Genomic DNA, 20,727 nt, shown 5'->3' on the forward strand with positions numbered 1-20,727 from the left:
ACCGTGACCTTATTTGGGGAAATGTTTCTACCAACATTGTAGACGATGAAGGAAACTAACCACATATGGAATAATACATAAATATGTGACAGATAAGTCAGCTCTTCAATCATAACGGTCATGTTGCACTGACGAAAATGTGCTGTGTCAGCAAGAAACGTCAGCGAGAACAAAAGCCGAGGAAGTGTCACTCAAAAGACATTAAATTTAATGAGGAGGAAAATCAATTACACACCCATGTTAAACATGATTAACAGGAGATAAAGATGTAACCTAGCAACAAGGCCAGAATTGGCATTTGTATTCATTCCGCAAGTTCGATTAGTAGGTAAGTCCAATACCTCCACCAACCAAGATGAGCAGTTTAAAGTTTGTGATTTATTAAAATATGTAAACACAAAAAAAAATTGTACTGTATTTTTATATTTCTACATTTTTTTTTATACATTGTCTTTTTTTTACGACAAATAAAAAAGTTCAATAAGTGACACCAGAACTCATCTATATTTTATGATTATTAAAGAAAACGCCTCTAATGCAGGCGTGGGCAAACTACGGCCCGGGGGCCGCATTCGGCCCGTTAAAGGTTTTAATCCGGCCTGCCAAACTTGAAAAAAAATTAAATGAATAAACCTTGTTAATTTTTAATTTTATAAATACTTGTGTCTTAAAGACAGATATTTTGTTGTAATGTTCATTTTCATTTAAAATTAAATGTATTTTTTTTCTCCGATGAGTTGAGGTAACCAAAACATTCTATCCATCTGCACCTGGTCTGGCCCCTGTGTCAAATTTTAGACCCCATTGTGGAACGCCAATCTAAAGGTTTACCCACCCCTGCTCTAACGGCTGGCAATCAAGGAAGAAGGTTGCGTGCGAAGAAGAAATAAATATACAAATAAGTATACAAATTAGACTGACATTGGATTGCGTTTCTGAAGGTCAATGAAATAGCCATGGGGCATTTTGTTAGGTCCACCTACACATTAAGTCTACAGTGGTGAAGAACAATACTGCAATATTCTGAGAGTTGTGGCTAATATTTTGGTTATGCATATTTAGCTAACTGAGGGGGGGCAGAATTATGAAACAAGTCATTTGATTGTCCATGTGTTCTTAATGTTGGTGGCGCGTTTATATGCACAGTCACTCATAATTAGAGAGTTACTTTTTAATAAATAAGAATAACACGCTACAGTGTGGTACTTCATCAAATTACACCGTAAAGACAATTGGCTATCGATCATTAGCATGTCTATGGCATTTTGCATTGTGTGTTAGCATTAAGCTAGTGGACTTTTGTTAGACAGTCATGCGTTCTGTTTAAATCCTTCAACTCGGAGTTGCAATAAACATTTTTTTTAAAGAATTTTTCACTATTGTTCCAAACTGCTGCTTGTTGTGAGGTTTCCTGGCATCATTTAAAGTTTGTAAGCCAAACTTGAGCTTGCAACTCCAAAAAATATATCCTCCAAGTGAAGGGAAAATCTGAAGAAAGCAGCATTTAGGAACAGACTGTATAAATAAGGACAACAAAAATCTACAAAAAATACCCTCAGACTTCAACTCACTGATTAGCACCCAACGGTCACGTCATATTTCCATAGCGAGCCCTTTATCATTTCACCATGCATCGCTCTCATCTTCAGCCATTTTCCTTCATTATGCTCCCTTTCAACATTCAGTCTTTTAATCTTCTTTCTTTTTTCCCCTTCACTGCAACTCTCTCCTTCCTCCCCCTCATGCTGTCTTCTTCGGATGCTCTTGTGAAGTCGACGTCTCCTGTATGGCAGGTCCAAGGTTGGAACGCTGGCACGCTATAAAAACTCATGAATAACATTAGATGGCTTTCATTACCAACATTGAATTCTAAAGAACACTCTCGTCACCCTGCCTCTTGGTCGAACTTCAGTCGTTCCATCTGTACAGGCCAAACAATTAGTAGAGTTCTGATTGCAAAACTTAATACGAAATTAGTAGGGCTCTGAAAAAATTAAAGCTGTCGCTGAAAGAAAGCACCAGAGTAACAAATGGGTTGGGCATTGGGTTTTGGTTTTAATGTGCGAGTGTGTAAAAGCGTGCACAGAACGAGAGAACATGCATTTTTATTTATTAATTTATTTTTTAAAGTTCATCCTATCAGCTGCCTAATTAGGCCTACCTCGGCGTGTCTGCGTGCGCGCGTGTGTCCTGCATGGTAATTAATTTCCCGAGAGTAGGGAGCGCAGTGCTATTAGAGCTGTGAGACTTACTTCTTTGCATGAGCGTGTTTAAGATTATTAATTTGCAGCGTCTTCTTTTCTGAGCTGTCTGGTTGTGCTTGGGTGGAGTTTCTCATTTGCAGGCTAAGTAGCAAGTGCGCCATGCTACGACGTTCACTCACACGACAGCCGTGTAATAAAACTTGTTCATTTGAAACAAACTCAACTAATGAAGCTCGTGCGCCAACACATGGATTCCGGATCTGGTCTTCTGCCACCAGCATACCAAGACGAGGTAACTCGCCACCAGGCACGCAAACCAACAGACAGATTGGCAAGATGGAGCTAATTTCTTTGAAAAATGGTGTAAACCATTGCAACATAGATCATTTCAATTTCATTGGACCTGCTCGACCCGTGCAACAAGATAAAGGCTACTCTCCTGTAGCACACCATTATTATTCACTGACGTGAGATGCCAAACAGCTCAGTGAGACAATTACCCAGCGCAACTGCCATCTACTGTAGTGTTGAGTGAGGCTGCGTGTGTGTGTGTGTGTGTGTGTGTGTGTGCACGTGTGCTTTCAGTGAAAAAAAAAAAAAGACGCCAGCTGTGTGGCATTGAGAGCAATCTTGCTGAGTTCCTAATGGCTGTTTGGAGGATGATTCACGAACACCTGAGGGGTGTTCGTATGGGGTTGTGTTTTATTATAATGACGTGAAGACATCCTAATGCAAACACACACACACGCACACACACACCCCGGTACACTTGCACACACCTAACCTTCAGAAAATGTGTTGGGTTTTTTTTTTCATTCGCCCGTCTCCATGTTTATTCGATTGCAACATTAGAACTTTTTGTATGGCCTTCAGTATAATGCAGCATTATTTCAAGACAAATAACCAATTTAATAATAATTAAATTTCTTTCCTACTGCATTGGATTTTTTTCGTTTGAGCCTGGTCACATAACCAATGCCTTTTGGAACTAGCTAGAATTATCAGAAAAAATAATTCCGATGGAGTTTAATTTGGGCCCGACGAGGAATTGACTGGACAATGTAATTGGCTGATATGTTTGCAAAAAATAGGGAATTAGTTTGGACTTTAGTGATTTTCTTTTTAAAAAATTACAATCAATTATTGATTTAAAAAAAATCAATAAATTCATCTTTATTTTTGTGAGTGTTACGTGAGCATAAAACACGTTATTTTATTTATCATAAATGGTGTTAATTAATCGGTCAATGAATCGGTTATCAGAATCACAAATATCGGAATCTGCATCAGCCTAAAAAAAAAAAAAAAATTAAAAAAAGAAAAAAAATCGGGACCTAGTTTTAATGTCCTTGGCCAGTAAAAACGATTCTGATTCTGATATTCATTAGCGAGTAATGCTAAACGACAGTCAAAAGTAGCATTCGAACGCAGATGCACAGAAAAGCCTACAATGTCAACAGAGAGCCATCTGCAGGCACGTCGGTCAGTTACCATTATATTTCTTGTTAATACAGCACGTTATATTTCGTGTTGCACTACAAGAAGTCAGAAAGCAAGAATGAATGAAACGACTCCCTCTAGAATACAACACACAACATTAAGGTCGTTGTTTGAAATTCAGCTCAACTCCCACTGTTGCACATTTCCCCATTTTGTGGATCTGATACAGATGATCTAATCGAATGTAATCTATTATCAGAGTTCGAATTGCCTCTATTAAAAGTTTACACTGTAACTATACAACAAACTGTGATCCAAAAAAAATCATTCTGACTTATTAAACATCTTAATAATAAATGGTTCAGATTATTTGAGTTTGAAATATAATACACACATCCACGTATGCATGTGGTGAAAACGCTCCAGAAATTTAGCTCCTTCCTGACCGACGAAGATGTTCGTCTCTCAGTCGAGGTGTTGCAGGAGCCATGGGAAGAAATGCAAATTGGTGAAATTGGGAGGAGGCTGCACTGATATACTGTGTGTGTCTGTCTGTGAGAAAGTGCAAGAGATAAGAAAAGTTGCAAAAAGCGGAGGACAAACAATCTACATGAAGAATAGGCCTTTGTTTAAGAAAACAAGTAGAAAATGGGGGAAATACACGCGAAAGATGGACAGATGAGTGGGAGGAATATGAGGAGAGAAGGCAGCTCGAGAGCGAGGGAAAGCCAGAAGAAGCAGATGGGAGAATAAATCGAGACGAGGCGATGAGGGACGGGGGGTGGGGGGGGGGAGCCGAGAAGGCAAAGTGCTAACCTGCATTTCCCTCCTTTCATCTTTTCCTGCAAGCTAGCCGACAGTGTGCATCTAAAGCGGCAATCTGTATGCTTCATGTGAGCACGGCATCCACACACTTATCGGAAGTGGGGGGGGACTGATGGGCTGCATATAACATGCTTAAGAAAATAAAGGAAATGCACTAAGTTGTATGCACAAAAAGCATGCATAAGATGCTCTGGTTTAAATAATTAATTAAGGTTTTTTTTTTTTGTTTTTTTTTTAAATCTTACACATAGAAACATGCTGCAAATGGTGACGTTGATATCATTGACCATCGCTGGCAGCCGGCCGGTTTAAGTGCTGCATCACTACATTATCGGTCCTGCGCCTAGCTTTGCAACATGTGGCTCCAAAGATGTGCTTTCATGTTGCCAGCAATTTAAAAACAATTGAAAATGTGCCAAGCATTTTTGGCAAAGAAAAGATGATTTGCTAGTGTCGTTTTATCAAAGTATTGGAGGGAGAAACAACGACAACAAAAGCAGACAATTTTCCCGAACTGCTAATTCTCACTAGGATAGTCACAGTTAAGCGGTCACTAAAGGTCACTTAATGTGGAATCTATGTTCTCAAACTGGCAGTGACTCCAGATATCTGCAGATGTGCGTTTAAATCCCACAACCATAAGGAGACACCCAGTTGGGGCGTGGAATGGCACGCAACATTTCCGCATTCGGGGTACGGCGGCGAGCTAACTTCCGGTCACTCGTCAAATGCTGCGCATAGCGATCACATTGGTAGCGTTAAATTCTTTCAAATACATTTGCAATCAGATGGAATGACGTCCCTTTTAACTACTCGTGCCATCCAACTGCAATCAAAGAGAGTTGTTTGCTCTGTCGCAGTATAAGCAGGTCCGTGTGAATGAAAAAGGCTTTCACGGCTTCTTTTTACACGCTCAACTCAACTAAAAAAAAAAATACACAACTGAGGTCAGGAAAGCATCAAATCCAACCAATTCTAAAATGATAAATAATGACAAGCAAAATAACGGCAGTATTAGGATAAATGTTCCCACAAAGCTTTTTGACAGAGTGCCTGACATCATACCCTCGTTGCAAGAGAGGGAGTGAGAAAAAGCACACATTCCGGAACCGCCGGCGAGGCGAGCAAGGGGAGGAAGACGGGCGGGCCATCTTGATCGATTGAATGTGGCAACAGTTGTATACACTTTAGATCTCCTTTGTAATATCGGCTCACTGCTAAATGTGTTCAAACCAAACGCTGAACATACCACAGAGATGGCTGGAGGAGCAAGCGATAGCTTTGTATTTAAAAAGACACAATTTGGGATGACAACAGATTCTTATTAGCTTGAAATGAACAGACACTGGGAGATCGTATGCCATGTATCAGAAATAAGTCACGAGCTTCCCTGAATATAGTACTAACTAGTTGATGGGTAAATGAAGCTTCAAATCTGCTTCATGAACCAGTTGTAGGATTTTTGGACTCCTGTAGATTCTGTAGACAGGTCTGTTCAACATTGGGCTAAAAGCACACTGAATTGCCATTTTTTAAACCCTTTATAAAACCAACAGTGCCATCTAGAGGACTCAAAAATACAACAGCTGGTTCATGAAGCACATTTGAAGCTTCATTTTTCCATCACTAGTATTAACACACACATACAAAATCACATTTTCTGTATTTTTTTTTCTTCTTTTGGTTTGAATCTTGGCTTTGGCATTTCTGTACATTTTTCATGTCCTCCCTGTGCTTTCGTGGTTTTTCTCTGGATACTCCCGCTTCATCCCAAACTCAAAAAAGTATAAGATCCCTCTAGGCTAATTATAGACTTAAGCGTCCACTCCATCGTACTGAAGATTTTACAGTTGATCATTAAGGGTACTTTATACTGTTCTTTGGAATTGGACCAATAAAGCTCAGAACCACTTCCTCGGTTTATTTCCAAGATGATCCCTCCTCAACACTCTGATCAAAGCTCAAATAGTTGACCTTGGGCTCTAACCATCATTTGAGTGTGTGTCTGTGTGTGTGTGTGTCATTTCTCAGTATTCATCACTCATTACTTTACATTCAAGCCTTCGAGGCCTGTAATTAGCAAGAGCTTTGATGCCCCACACTTCCACCTGAACACACACACACACACACACACACACAAGAAGTATCTCTGTTGGTGCAGTGAGACACAGTCGCACAAATAATTGTGCACACACATCATTCTGTCATGTTGAGACTTTAATGATGGTTTCATGAAAACAGGACAACAAACACTTTTCTTCTTTAAGGCCAATCCTTGCCTTCAGCTATGTGTGTGTGTGTGTGTGTGTTCCTTTCACAGCTGTTTGGTGACAGCAGCTCAGATTTACAAATCTCTCACTAGGATTAAATCAATGCATAACTCGGCCTTAATAGGTGGTGACATCCAGGCAGCCGTACTCATGCCACTTATTCACCATCTCAGTAACATAAACACCCCCCTGAACTTGTCTCATGGCCAAAACACACACACACACGCACGCACACACACACACACACACACGCAAAGTATAATGGAAGTCAGTGAAGGTGTAATTCATGATTTTTGCTTGTTTATACTCTACCTTAAAACGTGAGAGGGTTAATTTGTTATTTCATATTAAGTAAATGTCAAGAATTAATGTTAAGGCTTGTAATCAATAGTTGTAGTGCGTGTGCGTATTATTTAAATGTTTCCTCCATTATTACCACAATAAGGCCAAATGTAAGCATTTTCTCAAAACCAACAAAGGCCCAACTATTATGTATCTTTGTTCATCTTTGCCAGTGACGGATCGTGGCAGAGAAAACAATTAAATGCTCTTCTGCTAGATTGCAGAAGGTGAATTTAACTTGTGTTAACTGTTGTCATTTATACAGCTGTAAGTCGAGATGAGATAATCATGTCAGTATGTGTACTTTTCGGGACATTTTGGTTTGGTGTTGTTTTGTGAAATGTTTCTAGTGCACATTATGTGCCTTTATAAAAGTAGGGGAAAACCCTACTGTACACCATCTTCCGATGTTGGAAATAGTTTTATTTCGATCCAAAAGCCTGCTCAAACCATAGATATCTTAAATTCTAGATGGAGATGAAGTGAAAATTGGAGCAATGTGCAGTGGTGATGGGAAAATGGCAGGGTTGGTTTAAAAAAGAAAGCCCCGATTATAAAATTACCCACGTGTCTTGTATCATAAATGCATGCCCAATGTTTGGAACAAACAATTCCGGGTAAAAAATCGGCAAATTCGACGAGTTATTATGGAAATACAAGTAAATGGAATAGGTGGCCAGAGACTCCCGGTTAAAGATGGCGGCTATGTTTGCACGTCTTCAACCACACAAGGTTATATCTAGTGGGTATTTTGCTCTATGGCTCCAACAAACAAACCTGCAGAATGCCCTTGAATGATGAGTGGTGTTACGGCGCCCTCTAGAGGCCATAAACTGACAGATGCAGGAAGTGACTACATGTTGACTTGTATAAACACTAACCGCACAAGACACCGGCTCGAAAACATACAAATTACAACACTAATTGTTTTTTTATGTTTAAGACACGTGGGCTTCAATCACCAGGACAATGAACGTCTCTTACCTCGCGAAGCAGCGGTGGCACACATCTTTGGCCACTTTTGTCGACACACAGCTCGCCAGCGGATCGGAAGAGAAGAGCAACTTCCCGCTTTTAATTGCTGTCACCGCCCGCAAGCCATTACCTTTGCCCGGGCTCACGAACCGCTCCAACATGGGCGCCATAACGTTTGGAATCCCGCGTCAGTGGACTTGTTTACGTATGCACGCTGGCTGCGTCATTACGTCATTGTGCGTCGCGTCGCGTCATCCCAAACTACTTGTACTCTGAGTTCAATATATTCTATTCTACTTTCATAAAACGTATGAAAGTTATGGTTCACTTTCGGATAACTTTTGCTATTGCCATTATTATTAAAACTTGTATGCAAATCTCGAGAAATCTTTAAGTGCAAGTCGTCATTTGGGACAGAAACGAAACAACAGAGAAAAGCTTCCCCGCGACCCTTGTGAGGAGAAGCGGTACAGAAAATGGATGGATATTAAAGACACATAGGAACAATTTTATTCCAGGAACATCCAGGCAGGGAACAACACAAAAACTGAAAGTGGTTTTACCGGAGAACTTTGAGCAACAGTCACGCGAACGTGCAGTGGTTATTATTAGACTCGTTTAATCATGTCAAATAACATTAATAATGATAACACCAACAGCAATAATAATTATTATTATTTATTAATATTACATTGCATAATTATGAGCATTGTCATTATTATTATTACTATTATTATTACACCGCTGAACATCACACGACAAGCACAAAAGTAAATTAAGTTTTATTCAGTCCAAAACGTATCTCAAAAATCATGTTGAGGTGCACACGGCCAACCGAATGCAGTGGCCATCCAAGTTCATTGTAGTTTAGTTTAGAGGAAATGGGAGTGACACTTCACTGGAATAAACGCACGCCATTCCCGTAAGACTTTCCCAAATGAGGAAGTCTGCTGCTCTTACTGCGACAGACAGCAGACATTCCCGCAGCATTACTCGATCTGGATCACATCGTACTTTTCAATAATTTTCTGTACGTACGGAGTCCAACTGGACTGCTTGGATAGAAGATCGGTCTTATATTTATTTTTTGAGGATGATGTTCGTCGTCCTTGTTGTTGTAGGAAACATCGCCACTTCTGCGGCTCTGTCTGGTACGTTCGCAAATATGCTGACATAACATTACTAACATATACATACTTGTTACTGCCGCCTGTTGACAACGTAAAATGGAGTTAGATTGGAACCTAACAGCCTGTCATTCGCGTGGGCAGCATAACATGACTGCAACAGGTACTGTCACGTGAATACAAGTGACATTTATGTAGAAAACATGCAGGTAGACTGCAACGTGCTGTCAAATGTTGACAACTATGTATTGCAAAAAATATGTGGACCTAATGTATTGTCCCAAATTGACATACTGCAAGTTAAATTTAGATAGATTTATAACATACAGTACAATGTGGACTCATGCATGTACAGATATTACTGTCCCATGTAGACGGAGGGTCGGCCAAGCTTTTTAAAACTGAGCTACTGATACTGATTTGTGCGAAGGGCTACCACTTTGATACATATTTCTGAAATAGATTTGCTCAATTTACCGTTAATGTTATTACATGGTCATTAATGGTTAATTACATCCAGTGAAGACTCCGGTCATGTTTATGGTTCCTCACAGTTAGGAAACAAACAGGTAAATATCAACATGCAACACTTTATTTCTATAAAGCTCTACCAGGGTCTACATGATCACTTCTACGACATTCTGAGAAAATCAATCACAATTACTATTACTTTACGAGGGAGCTATTTTTAGGACAGGCTTGTGGTCTTGATAGGCGACCTGGTGTCCATACGCACAACGTTGGTGACCCCTCATGTCGATAGACTGGAATATTTAATGTCACAGGTTGATGAACTACATGATGGAGATATACTGTAACATATTTTGTCAAAAGTCACATATGTATAAATAAATGTTATTTGTGCATTTAAGTTCAGTCCGAAGACACAAGCGACAAATAAAAAACTAATTAGAGCAAGGTTAGGTTCACCCCACGATGTCATCAACCCGTAGCTCCCGTTGAAATTGTAAAAATGTAATAACCCTCTTTCGTTGTCAATCTGCTGTAACAGGAGTGAATCTCGATTGCACCAATGACTATGAATATCGGATGTCTTGTCACTTTGATGCATCAAACTGCACCGACTACAATGTGACTCTGCAGAGCCTCGATGGGTATGGGTAAGTCCTGTAAAAAAATAAAATTAAATTAAAAAAAATGTTTATTGATAATTCATTTTATTTTTCCTTCCACAGTGAGACCTACTGTCTTCCCGCGCCGTGTGCAAGCGGAAAATGCTGTTGCTCCATCCGTATGCTTCTCATACTCGATGAGAATCATACGGCATTTGTCCGGAGAGGTAGCGAATATGTGGAATCCAAAAACATAAGCGTGAAATACAGCTGTGAGTTCAGCACATTACAAACTGTCTTCCATTCACAGTAGAAAATACATTGTTGAACATATCATAAAATCTGTATGAAGTGTACCGGCACTGTTACACGTAACATTCGTCACGGTCAAATAAGTAAACGGCAGTAATGGATAAACGAAGCTTCCAATCTGCTTCATGAACCAGTTGTAGTATTTTTGGACTCCAGTAGATGGCACTGTCTGTTCAACATTGGGCTGAAAGCACACTGACTTGCCATTTTTTTAAACCAACAGTGCCATCTAGAGGACTCAAAAATACAACAACTGGTTCATGAAGCAAATTTCAAGCTTCATTTCCCCATCACTAGTAAACAGTAAGAAGATAATAAGAATACACATATCACCAAAGAAAACACGATTGAATCGATTTGTTGACAAACGTTTTGCAACAATCAGTCCATTTTCTATGCTGTTTCAATTGTTTTTCTTTGTCTAAATATTTATGTACGGTTTATTCTTCCTCACTGTTCCTCTGCAGTCAAACCCCAAACCCCAACCATCGTCTCGGTGAATGAAACAAACGGGAATTTTCAAGTCATTTGGAGGACAAACATAAACAAAAACAGTATAAGAGAAAAAATAAGCACACATCTGACTTACCGCAAAAAAGGAGAAACACAAGAGGTAAGGAAAAGCACTCATTTGTTCACTTCAGATTGTCCTTGGAGATTAAAAAAATATATATTTTGACCATGTTTTCATTTGTCAGATGGCCAAAGTCGTCAAAGCACCACAAGTGGAAGAGCAGCTGTGCTATTTGTGTTATACCGCAGAAATACTCGGAGCACACCTGGAGCCAAGTACGACCTACGTTGTCACAGTGCAGAACCTCCTGCCTTGGGAAGGCCAGCCAAGTGACCGCAGCGACGAGTACGAATTCACAACGCGTAAGTCCTGACCCGCTTTGGATAATGTCAAAGTCCAATGATTGTTCAAAAATGTTTGAACAAAACCGCGAAATAGCGCCCCTGCGAATCCGGAATCTGGGATGTTGCGGTGTATTTTGTTGTTTTGGTGTGACAAGGAAACAAAATTGACATTGTATTTTTTAACATTAACAGCAGCGTCACGAGAGAGCCTCTTACTGACCCTCATCATTAGCCTCAGTCTACTCGGCATCACCATCACCAGCGTGGCATACGTCTGCTATGTGAAGTAAGTCACAACAAAGACTTATTTTTTCCTCCGCTGTACGCTGCAGATTTTGTTCGTGTGTTCATGCATGTTGTCCTTTGATTTTAGGTGTAGAGCCAAGTATTGGGACTCAGTCAGCAGTCAACATTCCAAACTTCTCAATATATATCCGACGAAGGAAGAGGTGAGAAACTGGATGTGTCTTCATTAAGTTTCATTTTAAAGAGTCAAAAAGTGGATGCAGATTTGTGTAATTTCTTTCCCTCGTTGCAGGTTTTGAAGCCTACACCCCCCATTATCTCATCAGTATATGTCGAGAACCTCACCCCAGATGACCTCAAACCATGGTTAGTGACAAAAGTTTCAATTCAAAGGGCTCTTGGTTTAACATCGCAAAAATGCCTCGGAAAGTCTTAACTCATTTAATCGTAGCCATTTTCACGAGAGGAAACCCCTCAATCCCAGTGTGTTTCTGGATTTGGACAAATTTTGCGAGGCTAACAGAATATTCTGTTCTAATGCTATACAAACACAGAGCTATGACGCCCAAAAAAACTAAGACGTATAAATACGTCTTTGGGAGGTGGGGACTGCGTTTTTGAAAAGGTACATGTATGTTTTATGGATTGAATGAGTTATGAACAGTCTAGCATTGTGAGTCCTCGAACGAATAATGCGTGCTACTTGTATTGTGAAATCTGCCTTGCAACACGAGCTAGCTGAATTCTGATTGGATAAAAACTCTCACCTAAAAATACAACACTAGGATATCATATGACATCAATGAGAAGAATATGATAATTTTTTTTTCTTGATTATGTTAGGCCAACAGAGAAGGCCTTAAATGCCTCGATGGTCCACCACTGACGTACTCAAACCTTTGATTTAATGTTAAGTGTGTTTTCTGTAACCCCCGGTCATTTTGTTGCAGGTCAAAAGGCTCCCTAATTGACAGCAGCACCGAGAGTCTACTTCAAAGCAGCGGAATCAGCAGCGGTCCGCCTTCTCTCAGTTACGCTTGTACAGAGGCTGCAGACATCATTGCAGGTGTCCAAGGGGCGCTCAGCAAAGCCTTAATGAACATCGTCCCGGCGGCAGCTTCAACCAACCATCTTCTGAAGGAGTCCAGCAAACCCACCGTTGTCTTGTCCACTGACCCCAGTCCCCGCGATAGCGAGCAACACTTGGGATTGGAAAGTGCAATCACATACTCCTTTATCAGGCCGAGCTGTCCAGTTCATGTCATGCCCGACGCTTTAAAAAGTCAAACTCAGCCTCAAATAAAATTCCAATGCGGACACCAAGACACAGGCCGCGGGTCGACCTCTGATGACAAGCGAGGATCATCTTGTGAAGAAAACATGTTCCCAACGTGGGTGTCTTCCTACACACTGAGTGCCTCGTCGCAGAAGCAGGCAAGCAGAGACTCCGGGAGTTTCTCAATTGGTGAAAACTCTGACCCGTCACACAGCTTCAGCAAGACAAGCCTGTCAGGAGATGTTGAATCCAGAATGGAAGCAGGACATGAGTGCTGCCAAGAGATGTTTAGTGGGGTTTGTGTCAAGGGGGAAGATGCCACGAACCGGGGGGAGGGTCTCATCTGCAGCCCTGCAAGTTTACACAGCAATTTTCCAGTGGATGCTAGCTACCAAGCGTTTCAAAGTTTAAAGGAGCTCGCCGATAGACCATTTGAAGAGCAGAAAAATTGTAAAAAACAAGACTTGGCCAAGGTTTTAGAAAATTCCTCTGAAGATGCCACTACCGGCGTACCGGCAAGCTCGAACCCCATGGACAAGGTTTTCAAAAACTCCTTCGAAAAAGTCCCTAAGAGTGAGATCTGCGTCCCTACATGCTCAAACTTGAATTGTCTTGTTGATAACAACTACCAAGTGTTTCGAGGTTTAAGGGAGCTGTCTGAAAGTCAGTTTGAAGCGGAGAAAGGTGGTCAACAAAACCAGGACAAGGTTTTAGCAAAGCCCTTAGAAGATGGCACAAAAGGCCATACTTGCATCCTGCCAAGTTCAAACTCCAGTTTTCTGGTAGATGACAACTACCAAGTGTTGCGGTGTGGAAGGGAGTTCTCTGATAGTCACTTCGGACACCAGAACCGTGGCAACAAAGACGAATTGAAGAAGACTTTAGAAAATTCCTTTGAAGGGGATACCTGCACGCCTGAAAAATCAAACGCCAGCTTTCCCAATGATGAGAACAACTGGGCCTTTTGTGGTTCAAGAGAACTCTCTGATAATCAGGCTGAGGTTGGAGAGAGAATAAGTGTTGAAAAAAAGTATCTGGTCAAGGACGTTGAAAATCTATTCGAAGATTCTATTAAAGGGGATCAAGGTCACACCTGCGCTCCTGCAAAGCTACAAGGCAGTCTTCCAGTGGAGGACAACTACCAAGTGTGTCGTGATTTAAGCGAGCTCTCCAGTCGTCACTTCGGAGAGCAGAACAGTGAAAAAGATTTGGAGAAGTCTTTAGAAAACTCCTTGGAGGATGCCATGGAAGGCAAAATCTGCATCGCTGAAAGCTCAAATCCAAATTTTCACATTGATAAGTATTTAGCCTTTTGTGGATTAGGGAAAGTTTTAGAAACACCATTAAAAGATGTCGATACTTGCATCCCTGCAATCTTACAAGACAGTCTTACAGTTGATGACAACTACAAAATGTTTCAGGGTGAAAAAAAGCAGTCGGATCTACAATGTACAGGCCCTAGAACTGACGTCAATGAAGACCGGGTGAAGGTTTTGAAAAATACCGGCGAAGATGTCACTAAATGGGAGTGCCCAACGGAAAGTTTACCAGACAATCTTCCAGTGGATGAACACTACAAAGTGATTCCGTCCTTATCGAAGCGGTGTGATATAGAGTCGGCAGGACATAAAGAGGTCATGAAACAAAGACTTGGAGAAGGCTTTTGAAATGTCACTATGATGTACTTTATTATCATGTTATTATCATGGCATTGAAATGATGTGACTTAGTAGAGTGCAAACCTCCACCAAGAATACAAAACAATCCTGATTCTGCATTTTTTTTTATCCAGATCTGCTCCGAAATGTAGCGGCTCCTCCTTCACACATGAGCCACTAAATGTCAATGAAATTACTACCTCTCAGGTAGAGAGAAAAAGGTTCAAGTTAAACTTCTTTCATGTGATTTCACTTGTCGTCCATTGCCTTTCTGTGTCGTTGAGTTGGACTTGATCGACATGTCTATAAAAAAATATTTATTTATTTTCATAGGTTATGATTGTACAGTACAAATCTGCCAATAAAGTTGGACAAATTTGGAGAAAAATGTTGTGATTCACAGTCCAGAGTGTACAATGCCTCTCATGCAAATTCAGATGGGATTGGCTCCAGCTAACCCGCAAACCTAATATTCTATATTCATAACATGCACATCTCGGTTTGACCGCTGAATGGGACTTCTTAAAGATATTTCACATCAAAACGAAATGAGCAACGAGCCACACCTTTTATCCAAAACTACCATTGTGAAATTGCTTCCTCATTTCTTCTCCGTAACAAAAGAGTCATGTTCTTAAAAACAAATTAATAATGCACAGGCGTGTCAGTAATCATTAATCATTGTAGCTTGTGCTTGAATTTCCGCTGGATTTAATTTTACTGTGGTTCCTAAAGATGAGAACGAATGCAGCAATTAAAAAAAATTAATTCTTGGACACTTCATAAGGTACATTGGCTGAATCTAATGAAATCCAAATACTTGAACTGGATCAACAATTCCTTACAGGATTAATAATACTGTTTTTATTTAGGTATTAAAAAATTCTTATTGCTAATTATTAATATGGCATTTAATGAAATCATGTGCGACTGTGAGCATGCTTTGAAATTACCATTGTATGAGTGTCAGTCAGAAATGATTATCCATAATAGTGCGTGATCATCTAGTGGCCGACAGTGGAATTACACCAAAAATAACAGGAGGCAGAACAACGTAGTTTTATAAACTGTGCATATGCTTTAAAAATAACTGCACTAAAGCTTGTTTGGTGTCAGCAAATATAAAGCAAACCCCAGAAGGACAAAGAACTAAAGCAAATCTTGCTCGGAATAATGTCATGCTCATTTGTCTAAATGTTGATATAAGCTGTATTTTAGTGGGAAAAAAATTGATGATTTTATTTTTAAGGCAATGAAGCCCTGCCCTACTTGTAACTAAAGAACACAGTAAAGTGGCGAGGATGCCGATTGGCTGATTAGGGGAGACTCCAAGAGGAGCCTTTATTTATTTATTTTTTTGCAAGCCTCCCAAAAAAAATGACTACATTTTACTATAGATCAAATTCCGCACACACCACCACACACGCACTTTCTTCTCAACACACCTGAAACGTGGACTGACCATGCAACCCGGCCGCCTGAGACTGAGGATGTGGCTGGAGGATCAGATCGAGTCTGGGAAGTATCCGGGAGTCTGCTGGATCAACAAGGTAGATCATCGTCATCGAAAATTACGAGTATACAATGTACAGTCATTAGGTACACTTGTAGGTACACTTGCACAATAAAATCAAAATACTGCCTAAATAAATTAATGGACATGGACAGCATGGACACTTGAAAAAAATTGAATTAGTACAAATCTGACTGGTGTTTGATAGAATCCTTGTAATGGATCCAATTGGATGAAAAAGTGTTCCTAATAAAGTGATTAGTAAAAATATAAACTATTGTAGAGAATTGTAGCCTTTCCTGTGTTTTAATGAGGAAAAAAGTCCTAATTTTAGAAAACTTAAAAAGAAGGAAGCAAAAATTAATAAAATTATTGCTTGTTGCTAAAAAAATATATTGTTTTTGTAATTTTAGAAAACATTAAGAGATGACTTAGGTAACCATGAAAATGATTGTAATATATTATGAGACTGGATTGAGAATTATTCCGACCAAAAATATCTTTATTTTAATGAAAAGTCACAAGAATATGTGGTGGAAAAAAATCAAAAGTTTGACACGAATAAAGTGCTATATTCGAAAGGCCTTAAAGTTATGAGAATAAAGTCATAGACTATATTTTATGTGAAGAAAAGTCGTAAAATAACTGCATAAAATCTAACTCTCAAAAGGTAATATATTTAAGAGAAAAAAAATCCAAATGACATATGATTTACAACAAAATCGTAATGAGGAAAACATCATAGTATTACATACAAAATTTATATTACCAGACAAGTCATATGAGTAAATGAACAGTTGCAAATGAAGTTTGAAAGAAAGTAATATTATGCAATTTCTCAAAAGCTGAAGCTACAATAAATATTACATAAACGTATGGAAGAATTGATGCTTTTTGCCTTGATTTTTGTTATTTTACTGTAATTTCTGATTGCGATCAAACTTTTGAATAAAATATATCTGCTGGTATGCTAAATCAACAGCTTTCCACAAGAAGTGCAACATTACATTTTTTTGCGTAATAGCAGTGTTACCGTGTATGTTTGCCTCCAGTCGGAGCGAGTTTTCCAAATCCCGTGGAAACATGCGGCTCGTCACGGCTGGAGTATCGACCGAGACGCCACTCTCTTCAGAAGTTGGGCCGAGCACACCGGTACGACACATTAATGTCAAAATTCAAATCAGAATAAATGCATTGTTCTAAAAGCATTAAGCGATTAATCATTCTCTTTTTTTCCCCCATGAAACTAAATTTTTCATATTAGCGGTAAGACGATTTGGACAATTAAATATTTTAAGCTATATGAGCAGTCGTTTGCTAACTTAATGCTAACATATAACGAAAGCTGTCAAGGGGGCTAACGAAACTAGCATTTATATTCTGGTAAAAAACGCGTTACCTCCCAATCTTTGTAAAAGAACTCGAACTTTGAGAGGAAACACAAATCTTAAAGGGGGGACGTAAATCTTAGCGAGGGAAATGAAGTCATTTTATTTTATGTTTTTAATTATCACCTCAAGGGCACCGTAGAAAAGTAATTTATTGGAAAATCTTTTGCAAGCGCACGTAACGTATTGTATTTATCTAATGTCGTGAGCAGCATGCGGAGGAAGCGGATCCTCTGTCACGCTTTGCTCATGTGCAATTGGCTGCATCACGAAAAGGCCTTGGTCGCAATTCAAGTGAAGGCGATCAGATTGCACTGTCAACTCTACTGTCCTTACCGGACTAAACATTAGGAACACATGCACAATCTAATGTTAAGCCAAATATATCATGAGTGGATAACAAAGCTTAATGCTAAAGTTGAGGCCAAACCGACCAGGACGTGTTTAACTTCAGGTCGATACCGTCCAGGCCAAAACAAAGCCGACCCAAAGACTTGGAAGGCCAACTTCCGCTGCGCCCTCAACTCTCTCCCTGACATACGTGAGCTACGCGACCGCAGCAACAAGAGAGGCAGCGATGCTTACAGAGTCTACAAGATGATCCCCGTGCCTGCCACACACCGTCGCAACAGAGGTGAGTGCAACAACGTTTTGGTTTTAAAGTTCTAAAAACTTGCACAGTAAGGGGAAAAAAATCCACCTGTTGCTGAACCAAACCCTAAATTGATAAATATTCATAAATATATTACATAGATCCAGATCCAGATCCAGATTCAGATTCAGATCCAGATCCAGATCCAGATTCAGATTCAGATGCAGATCGATATTGGAATTAATAGTAATATTAATATAAAAAACAAAAACAATGCCAGATTAGTACTCAGCGGAAAAAAAATAGCCGCAAATGTTAACTCGCATCCCTAATTAAAAATTGTAGTAAATATTTATTGACCAGTGGTATTATCAAAAAGATACGTTAAAGGAGAAATACGCAAATACTATAAAATGATACCAAAAGATTAACTAAAAATGAAAACAAATAAAACTGAGATGGACATAAAAACATATTAGATGAAAAGAAACTGTACACAAGGTGGAAAATTATATTATCTCGAATATTATCTCTAGTGGTGAAAATTGTGTTACATGTGACAAATTAATCATTTAATTGGATCTACATCGTCATGTTACATGAAAGGCAGTAGCATGTCAGAATATTATGAGGAAAAAAAAATGCAAACGAATAAAAATGACATTGGCTGTAACAAACCTTCCGTCACAAACGCCTTCTCTTCTTCAAGGACTCCGGATGCAGAGTGATTGCTTCAAAAAGCAGCAGAGCATCAGAGCGCTTGCGCCGGTTGACCCGTCGCCACAGACGTGGCAACCTCCCAGTGTCCCTTCAAGCACTCAAGACACATCACCCGACATTCCTCCACAGAGTGAGCCGTTCATTTCAACAAATGTTTTGCGTTGCGACTGTAAAATGTGTGACTTGCCGTATTTTTGTCATTGTGCAGACATGTCATGGGAGGCCATGCCACACGAGGACGGATCCCAACTTTCATCGGAGAATCTTCCGGATCTTCAAAAGGTTATTTGGCGACATGAGAGGGTCAAAATATTGGGGAAATAGTTCAGGAATGTACCTAATGATTTGGATGGTGTGTGTCCTCATCGTTGATTTGATGACCTTATGTTGATCTTTGTGTTTTTCTGTAGCTGGTCGGTCACTCCGACAGCACAGCTGAGCCGTGCAACGACACTTGTCCTCATAGAGGATGGAGGGCTTACCCTCTCTGGGACCACTGGCACTGTAGGGACACACTATACATATCGTGTATACATGCTTGTTGAATCGTAGGGAATTTACGATTGCCCAAAAGTAAGGTACTCTGGAGTGATATTTTGATGAAAATAAATTCTTAATTTTGATATGGTTGAAATATTATACAATTGTCATTAAAAAGCTCTACATTTGCGAACATTTTCAAATTATAAAGTTGTAATATTTGGGATCAAGTTATAAGTTTGACAGTTAAGATGGTTTACGTAAAAAGTTGTAATATCGGATGAAAATTCCTCATCACTTTATGAGAATGAAGTTAAAGTTAAAAAAAAAGTCATGCACACATTTAAATGAAGTTGTAATATATAACATGAAAAAAGTGTGAGAATAATTCTAATATAGCACGAAAAGTTCTAAATGTATTAGAATACTGTTGAAATATATGAAAAAAGTAATAATTATATGAGAAAAATTGTAATGTAAAAAGTCAGAATTTTACAGGAATAAAGCTACAAGAAAACATAAGAACGCTTACACATGGAGACGAACTATCTGGGTGGCCCATTCCACAGCAGAGATCTGTAAAATCATCAGATCTGTAAAATAAAGTCTGCTTGGAACAGGTCAAATGCCTGCATGGACTCCAGCCACGCATCTGGGCGCCTCTCCTGTGTTGAAATTAAAAGGAATGAGCATAGCCTCTTCCATTAACCGGGAAGCAAATCGGCCGTGTTCACACCCTCAACGGCGCAAATGCCTATTTTCAACTTTGTGTTTTTAGGAAAATACCAAACACTGTTGGACCTGAATTTGCATGAGACGTGCACTAGGCACAAAAACAAGGCCTGAAGTCTCAATTTTACAAGTCATAATATTCAAAATGTTAAGAGAATAAAGTTGCTCGCATTCTCACTGCTTTACATATTCTGTCTACGCAATACTGTCCAGTTACTATCGTGTTGTGTTCCCTTAGGTCCAGTTGATGACAGCCTCTTCTCACTGCATATAGACAACAGCAACGAAATTTTGGGGGCGTCAGATGGATCCTTACATCAGCAGACCCTCACGTTGTAGCAACATCAGGAACAAAGTGTCTGCATGAGCGTGTCACATACCTGATGAAATGTTTTCCTTTCCCGCAAACGCGCTGAAATAAAAGATGAGACAAAAGATCTTGTTCCAAGCCACGCTTTAGCTCATGTAACTTCTAAATGCTTAAGTGCTGCATACTCTTGTCAAGGACTCCCTACAGCAACAAAGAGGAAAGATCTCATTTCGTGGAACTTGGACTGTCAAGAAATGTGGCATTAACACATTATATGTCCAGTGAAAAGCGTGTATCACCAAGATTTTTTTTGTTTTTTAGTTCTGGTGAGCTTTGTATGACAATACCACAAAAATTTTTTTTCAAATTTTAACGTGTTTTTTTGT

At 39.6% G+C, this 20,727-nt stretch overlaps 3 protein-coding genes across 6 annotated transcripts in view; 2 read left to right on the forward strand and 1 right to left on the reverse strand.

The window, feature by feature from the left end:
• Nucleotides 1-8,300, reverse strand: part of smyd3 (SET and MYND domain containing 3) — a 44,793-nt gene extending 36,493 nt beyond the window's left edge. For 2 of the 4 annotated variants that reach the window (XM_088297307.1, XM_088297306.1), the window contains exon 1: nucleotides 8,066-8,300. In XM_088297307.1, coding sequence (XP_088153433.1) covers nucleotides 8,066-8,226 — 161 coding nt within the window. In that variant the 5' untranslated portion in view covers nucleotides 8,227-8,300. The remainder of the gene's footprint in view (nucleotides 1-8,065) is intronic. The other 2 variants (XM_088297309.1, XM_088297308.1) reach the window with 1 other exon arrangement.
• Nucleotides 8,301-9,000: 700 nt separating this feature from the next.
• Nucleotides 9,001-14,981, forward strand: il4r.2 (interleukin 4 receptor, tandem duplicate 2). The gene is made up of 9 exons (XM_088295834.1): nucleotides 9,001-9,207; nucleotides 10,196-10,304; nucleotides 10,380-10,528; nucleotides 11,036-11,181; nucleotides 11,267-11,444; nucleotides 11,619-11,712; nucleotides 11,800-11,875; nucleotides 11,965-12,038; nucleotides 12,623-14,981. The coding sequence occupies exons 1-9, from the start codon at nucleotides 9,150-9,152 to the stop codon at nucleotides 14,613-14,615; spliced, it is 2,877 nt and encodes a 958-aa protein (XP_088151960.1). The 5' UTR covers nucleotides 9,001-9,149; the 3' UTR covers nucleotides 14,616-14,981.
• A 1,088-nt stretch (nucleotides 14,982-16,069) lies between these two features.
• On the forward strand, nucleotides 16,070-20,415 carry LOC148337402 (interferon regulatory factor 1-like). The gene is given in 7 exon segments (XM_088295835.1): nucleotides 16,070-16,156; nucleotides 17,172-17,271; nucleotides 17,962-18,141; nucleotides 18,809-18,949; nucleotides 19,028-19,101; nucleotides 19,230-19,323; nucleotides 20,270-20,415. Coding segments are annotated over 7 exon segments (822 nt in total).
• Nucleotides 20,416-20,727: the final 312 nt, after the last annotated feature.

This window comes from Idiotropiscis lumnitzeri, chromosome 5 (genome assembly GCF_059441095.1).
Source record: "Idiotropiscis lumnitzeri isolate Australia: NSW breed Sydney's pygmy pipehorse chromosome 5, RoL_Ilum_1.0, whole genome shotgun sequence".
NCBI classification, from domain to species: domain Eukaryota; kingdom Metazoa; phylum Chordata; class Actinopteri; order Syngnathiformes; family Syngnathidae; genus Idiotropiscis; species Idiotropiscis lumnitzeri.